This window comes from Meriones unguiculatus, chromosome 5 (assembly GCF_030254825.1).
Source record: "Meriones unguiculatus strain TT.TT164.6M chromosome 5, Bangor_MerUng_6.1, whole genome shotgun sequence".
NCBI lineage: Eukaryota > Metazoa > Chordata > Mammalia > Rodentia > Muridae > Meriones > Meriones unguiculatus.
The window spans coordinates 21,398,797-21,406,686 of NC_083353.1; the positions used below are offsets into that span (position 1 = coordinate 21,398,797).

General features: G+C 38.9%; 1 gene segment (V, D, J or C); it reads right to left on the bottom strand.

Annotated features, from left to right (window-relative positions):
* Positions 1-5,745: 5,745 nt before the first annotated feature.
* On the bottom strand, positions 5,746-6,404 carry LOC110541897 (immunoglobulin kappa variable 4-1-like). The segment is given in 2 exon segments: positions 5,746-6,155; positions 6,341-6,404. Coding segments are annotated over 2 exon segments (456 nt in total).
* Positions 6,405-7,890: the final 1,486 nt, after the last annotated feature.

The following is a 7,890-nucleotide window of genomic DNA, read 5'->3' on the forward strand; positions in this document are numbered from 1 at the left end:
CATGCTACACATACATATATACATACATACATATTTATACACACAAACATACATAGAGTTGGAAATGTGAGCCCTGAGTTGGGCTCCAGCTACTACTAGGACTGCTGCCTGCTGCCTTCATTCTACTATCATGGATTCTAATCTTTGAAAGCCCCAATGATGCCTTTCTTAATAGTTGCTTTGGTCATGTTGTTTATTACAACAATAGAAAAATAACTGATGATAAGGGAGAGTCCATAAAGAGGATATTATACCTGAAAGAAGACACACAAACAACATGAGAAATTGTATCTTGGCTATAACACTGTAATACCCTCCTATATCTGTGGCCTCCAAAAGCAGTTGATGAGTTTGGTTTTAGAGAATGAATGGATGGCATTTGTTAGCATATTGCTTACATTGGGCCTTGAGTTTCCCATTTCTTACATGCTATATTTACTCATAAATATGAGATAAAAACGTGGAAGGTATTATCTATCAATGAACAATTATATATTTTTAGTATTGAGTGAGATATCCAGGTCTCTACATTTAAGAGCAGACAGGGAGAATTTAGAGTGGAATGTGACCCATGACAATGAGGCAGAGGGCACATACAGCTTAGAAGCAAAAGAATTACATGTACCCTGTGATTTATAACTCTTATAATTTAAACGTGAATATATAAATATGAACACAACTGTAGTGGGTTAATAGAAGGTAAACTCATTGAGATAAGGAACTTGTAGTAAATGAAACAGGAATAAAGAGAAAGGGTAAAGGATGTGTCTTATTTGGGATTACTGTTGCTTTGATAAAACATGAACAAAAGCAACTTGAAAGAATGGGAAAATTTATTCTCCTTACATTTCCAGGTAACAGTCCATCATTGAGGGAAGTCAGGGCTGAGATTCAAACAGAGAAGGAACCCAGAGGCAGAAGCTGAGCAGACGCCATGGAGGAGTGCTGCTTACTAGATTCCTCCTTATGGCTTACTCAGGTTGCTCTGCTGAGGAACCCAGGGTCACCATGAATGGCTGCATCACCTACGATGGACTGCATCCTACCCCATCGATTACTAATTAAGAAAATTCCCTGCAACTTGCCCAAAGCTCAGTAGTACTAAGGCATTTTCTCAAATGAAGGTTATCCCTTCATTTGACACAATTTTAGTTTGTGTGTCAATTTGACATAAAATCTCATCAGTACTGGGCATACATATGGTTATGTGACCTAATCTTGAAAGATGTTTGCTTTTATAAAATCCAGTATTTGGTGTAATGAGTATATGAAAATACAGTTACTATTTCAACAAGCACAGGATAAGGAGCAGGATGCTCTCTGAGGTTTTGCTGCTGCCCATGTGTGTTCTGTCCATATGCAGAACACATAGAGACTGTGGAATATAGACAGGTGAATGTTCAACAATTTCTTTGTTTACTTATTCAGGGTCTGCCACAAATTTGATGTATTCCTGCCTAGCTCAAGTGTACATTTATGTTACATAATTCCTCGTGGTTACTGTAAGTAATTTCAGTTTTACTAAATAACTCAGACACAAACAAATTTTATACATAGTTAAAATTTATTCATAGGTAATATCAGAAGAAAATATATGATAAAGAAAATGAGTGCATTACTGGAATTTAAAGATTACCTATTTTTAAAGAATATGGATGACACATGAAAAGAACATTTTTAAATTGTTTCCAAATGAATTATTCTGTTAATGAAGACAGCCCTAGTAATATCAATATTTTCTGTCAAATCTCCTTTAAAATCATACTATCAAGATAGACAAAAGAAGTGGGAAATAATTATTTAATCTTGACTCAAAATAGTAGCTCCCATAAAAGATTAAAGGACATGTTGGCCCTTGAATGCTCTCCTAGACTTCCAAGTCTACTTGAATAAGATAAGACTCAATGATCCTTGGACAGAAAGGAAAGTGCTTACCAGGCTGTGTAGAGATAAAAAGTTTTCTGGTTCAGACACTGGCTGTCAGGCTGAGCTCTAAAGGTGTCTGTATTGCAGGCTAATGCACTGAAGAGGAGACTGCAACAGCCTTCACAGTAACAAAATGACACATATTCAGTCTGAATGCTGATGGTGCTGAAACTGATCTCTGGCCTAGATCCATGAGCAGTCAAGATACCTGGGAGTTACCCAGGTGAACAAATGGGTAGCCTTTCTCTGCTTTTGGTGGGATCAGACTAAACAAAAGGTTGTGAGAGCTGTGTAGATAACACTGATTTCCAGCTGATGGTGACCCTCTAAGCTGCAGACATGGCCAAGGAGGATATCTACTTGCAACAGTTTCCTCCACAAACTGCTCCTCTCTAGTCTCCCTGAGAAGAAGCCTACAGTTCATAGCTCCTCCTAGAGTTAACCAGTGGAAATAATGTTAGCTCCAAATTTTGTTAGTGTTTTAATTTATGCACACAATCAATAGTATATCTACAATTCCAAAACTTGTAATATATATAAAGCCATAAATTACAATCACTTCCAATCTCATTAAGTTTTATCAGCAGGATGGCTGTTGGTGGTGTGACATGTGATAAAAATATTTTGCCTGGCTTTCCTATCAATCTTCATTAGACTGTTGTTGATTATTAATATTTATTGCTGATTTAACTTTTAGCTAAACAGTGGTTATTTGTAAAGCAGCTGAATACTGAAATCACCACACAGAGACTAGGATTTATTTAATTAACCTAAAGCACAATGCTGTGCAGTAGCTAAACCATCCCAAAACTCCAAGTACGCATAGTTTCCTCCCATTCAGATTTCCCACATTATACTTACATTTTAGTCGTATCTTAGATCTGGTTCATCTCTCATATTGGTTCCAAGTTCTCTCCTGCTTATCTCTCCTCTCTGACTAATCCCACTTTATTCTTTCAACTTCCCTCTAGATGAGGGTGTCATGTCCTATGCTTTCCATTGCTCAGCATTGGCTGGTTGTTTCATTGACAATACAGAGAACAAATAATGGCATGTTTACACAAGCTTGAGATAGGTGATTCCTAGAATAAACATCACAATTCAATGTCTAAATTGAAACCACATAGTAGGGTAGCAAAATCAGCATTTGAATGAAGAAGGTAAGTTATATACATTCCACAAGAACATTATACCAACGTAAGATATCTCTACCATTATTGGACATAATTTGCACATATTGTGGTTTTAAGAGTCATGCCTCTGCCCAGTGTAGAGATAGGTGCCTAGAATAAGAGATTTGGGGATGGCAACAGAAGAGAACCTGGCATGTGCCAACAACATGATAGTTTATTCGATACAGAAACACAGCAAGACACCATCTCAAATGTATATATGTACTCACACTTCTGTTTCCCATTGCATAGAGTTACATTAACATGTACATATATTTTCACTTATATGAAGCTAACAACTTAATTTCCTGTTCTTTACATAGTTAGAACTGTCTATTATACAAAAATACTAAGGGGATAGAAAATAAGATGAGGAGCGGATCCAAGATGGCAATACCAAGAACACACTGTGCCTGATCAGGAGGAAAGCACTGAATGCACAGTGACCACCAGATCAAACTGTGAACCCCAAAACACTAACCATTGTCTTCCCCACATTAGAGGAAACCCAACAATGTGGGAAGCAATCGGGTCTGATCTTAGGTCACCCATCTAAACCCTGCAAGAATTTTTGAGTTCCCTACAGGTTCTTGGCCATCAGGCCAGAGCAACACACCTGCATGTACAGATTGAACTGTGGGCCACACAACAATAGAAAATGGTTTTCCCAGTAGAGAAGGAACCCAACTGTGAAAGAATGAATCCAGTTTGACCAAACTTAGGTCACCCACTCATCCTCTGGAAATGGGAAAATCTACTGGGTTCCAGTGAGCACTGAGTCATCAACACAGAGCCACATGCATGTGCTCCCTACTCACCATCCCAGACAGAACTGTGGGTCCCAAAACACCAGAGACTGGGTTTCCCAGGTGAGAGAAAATCCCACAGGGAAGGAAGCAATCAGGTCCAACCTTAAGTCACTCAGCCAACCCCCCAAGAAAAGTTCTCAGTTTCCTGCAGGTAGTCAGTCACCAGTGCAGAGCCACACACCTGTACCTGCACATGCACTTCTGCCTACAAACTCTACTCACCATACCAGGCTGAATTGTGGATCCCAAAACATCACAGACTTGATCTCCCAGATGTGAGAAAAGACCACAGTGAGGGAAACATCATGTCTGGCTTCAAGTCTCCCAGTAATTCCCAGAAAAGTTCCTGGGTTCCTGCAGGCTCAGGGTCTCTAGAATCCACCTGCATAACTGTGTGCTGTGCTCAGTGGCCACTGACTACCTTGGGTACTGGGGCCCAGAGGTACAACTTCTGACCTGCTGATGCCTAGAATGCACTGGATCAGCCCTAGATGCTGCTCCCAAGCCCAACCTGTCTTCCTACAGAAACCAACCAAACCTCAGGTCTCCCAGGATCATGAAAAGGGCTGTGCCCAGCAAAAACAGTGTATAAGCAGCAGCAGCTCACTAAATTCAGAAAAAGAAAGCCAGAGACAGGGCACCTGTCTTCAAGAATTCTCCTGGTAAGAAGAGAGGCCCAGCATTCCCAAAGAGCCCAGTGAACCCACAGGACAATACACCCACAGCATATCAGTGGCGATTCCCTGAAAACCATCAGTCATTAGGTGACAATACCCAAAAAGCTGAGGAAGAATCCTTCAGGAACAACCATCTTCCTCCAAGGGGATTTCACCCTACCCACTGCTGCAATACCTCAGGACTCCAGGAGACACCAGAAACTAACAGCCAATACCTGAGACAGAGAGATGAGCCATCTTGAAAGCACAATCAATAAAAGCCAAAGTAATATGGTACCTCCAGAACCCAGTTACCCTGGATACCCTAACATAAGAGAAACTAAAGGAAATGACCAGAAATCTAGGCTTCTGGGGATGATAGTGGAGGAAACAAAAGTCATTAAGAAATAGGGAAAGATTAAGACAAACATATTGTGACCATCTATAAAGAACTAGAGGAAGATACAGCCAAAGAGTTTGTGGCCTTTAGAGAAGAAATAATTAAATCACTGAAATAAATGAAAGAAATAGAGGAAAGTTCAAACAGGTGATGGATTTGAAGGAAAAGCAGGAAAATATAAACAGGTAAAGGAAATCAACAAAACAGTTCAAGATCTAAAGACAGATATGGAAATATTAAAAAAAAACACAAACTGAGGAAATCATGGAGAAAGACAATTTAGGGAAGAAAACAGGAACTACAGAGGTAACTATATCCATCAATTACAATTGATGGAAGAAAGAATCTCAGGGATTGAAGATACAATGGGAGAAATAGATGTATCTGTCAAAGAAAATATTAAATCTAAAATATCCCTGATACAAACCATTCAAAAAATCAAGGAAAACAAGAAAAGACAAAACCTAAGAATAATGGACATAGAGGAAAGAAAAAAGATTCTCCAAATGCCCAGAAAGTATTTTCAACAAAATCATATTTCCACAATTTAAAGAACAGGCCTATAAGCATGCAAATTTATCATAGCCTGAAAGCATAACAAAAAGATATTGAAAGCCACCATGACCCTGTACACTCCTCTGATGCTTCTAGCATGTACTATATGCTCTTAGTGCAACACCAAAAACTTGTAAATTCTTAACTTAGCTTCTGCTTTTAATCTATACACACCAGTGTTGACAATTCTATGGAAGAATGGAGGCTATCTCTCAATTATTAATCAGTCATGCATAACAAATCCCAGGCAGAAAGAGGAAGTGTGTAGGCCCAGGGCTGTTTGTGGTGCAGGCAGCCAGTGAGACTCTCAAGGTTTGTGTTGGAGGATGAAGCACTGTGGGAGGATAGCTGTAACCCTGCTGACAGTAATAAACTGCCAGGTCTTCTGCCTGCACACTGCTGATGGTGAGAGTGAAATCTGTCCCCGATCCACTGCCTGTGAAGCGATCAGGGACCCCAGAGGGGCGATTGGATGCCCTGTACATCAGCAGTTTAGGAGGCTGCCCTGATTTCTGTTGGTACCAATATACAACATTACTCACACTCTGACTGGACTTGCAGCCTAGAGTGATCCTTTCTCCTACAAGTGTGGACATGAATTCAGGAGACTGGGTCATCACAATGTTCCCCTCAGCACCTGCAATCAGAAATAGACAATGAGTATTCACATACACACACAAAAGAGTTCCTGATACAAATGTTGGGATCTAAAATGCCTTTCCTAATGGCATTGCCTGAATACCATTGGATTCCTATAGAAAATAGCAGTTTCTCTACACATGAATTAATTTGATGATATTCTAATACTCTTTAATAACTCACCAGACATCCAGAGGAGCAGGAAGACGAAGACCTGGTGTGACTCCATCTTGGTGTTCCAGGCACTTTGATGCTTTTCAGTTATCACTGCAAGGACCTCGTTTATAAATTATGGCCAGCTGGGATGGCTTGTAGGAAGTTATGCAAAGTAGTCAATCAAATGAGAATGTAAATAGCCAGGGTACTGGGTTGTGAGAGAATATAGATTAAAGCTACAGCCAAAACTATTATCAAAACGATTAACCAATCACTAGGGGAAAAAGTCAACATAGAAGCTCAAGGACCAACTTAGAGCTCTCAATCTGCAAATATCAAGATACACTCATGACAGGCTTCTATTAAAAATAAAAAATGTTTAAAGCAAGTAAGTTTAATAGAAATAATACTAGAAAAACTTTCATTACAATCATGAGGAAACAATATCATGATAAACAAGATCAGAAAGAAACAAGAGAAGGAGAAAGGAACGTAAGAAGGGCAAAGTAGTAGATGAGAGAAAGGAAAGAAGAATAGGATGTAGAAAAGGAGAGGGAAATCTGGATTTTATATATAGGTAAAATTTATTCATATGTAAAATCAGAAGTTCAATAAAGAAAAATAAGGTCATTTCTGGAATTTAAAGAATATGGATTGCTAATATGAAAAGAAAAATGTCATTTCTAAACAACATATTCTGCTAATGAACACAGCTATAAAAATGAGAATATTTTGTGTCAAATCACCTTTAAAATCATACTATCAAAATAGACAAAAGAAGTGGAAAATAATTATTTAATCTTAACGCAAAATATTACCTCCCATAAAAGATTAAAGGACAAATTTGCCCTTGAATGCTCGCCTAGACTTTCTTTTAAAACTAAAAGGGACTATTTACAATTTACAGGTGAAAATCATTGGCCAATAAAATGCATAGTACCTGTTATTATTCAAGATACAGGTGAAAGAAGAAGGTTGAATTCAAATATTATCGTCAAATACTATTAAGTGCTATTTTGCAAAGGATAGCAACACTATTTTTTTATTATATACTTTGGTTCTAAGTAGAATTTCAGTTGGCATAAATGTCTAAGTTTTATTTTTACAGTGCTTTAGTTATATTTTATTTAATTAGTAATTTTTTCTTTATTAATTACACTTAATTCACTTTTTATACCCCCTGTGTTCTCTCACTCCTCCTGTCCCAACCCCTCCCTTCCTCCACCCTCTGCATGCATGCCCCTCCCCAAGTCCACTGATAGTGGAGGACTTCTTTTCCTTCCTTCTGATCCTAGTCAATTAGGTCTCATCAGGAGTGGCTGCAGTGTCTTCTTCCGTGGCCTGGTAAGGGTGCTTCCCCCTCAGGGGGAGGTAATTAAAGATTACCAATCAGCAGGCCAATCAGTTCATATCACAGACAGTCCCTGTTCCTATTACATTGGAACCCACTTGGATAGTGAACTGCCATGGGCTACATCTGTGCAGGGATCTTAGGTTATCTCCATGCATTGTCTTTGGTTGGAATATCAGTCTCAGGAAAGACCCCTGTGCTCAGATTTTTTGGTTCTGTTGCTCTC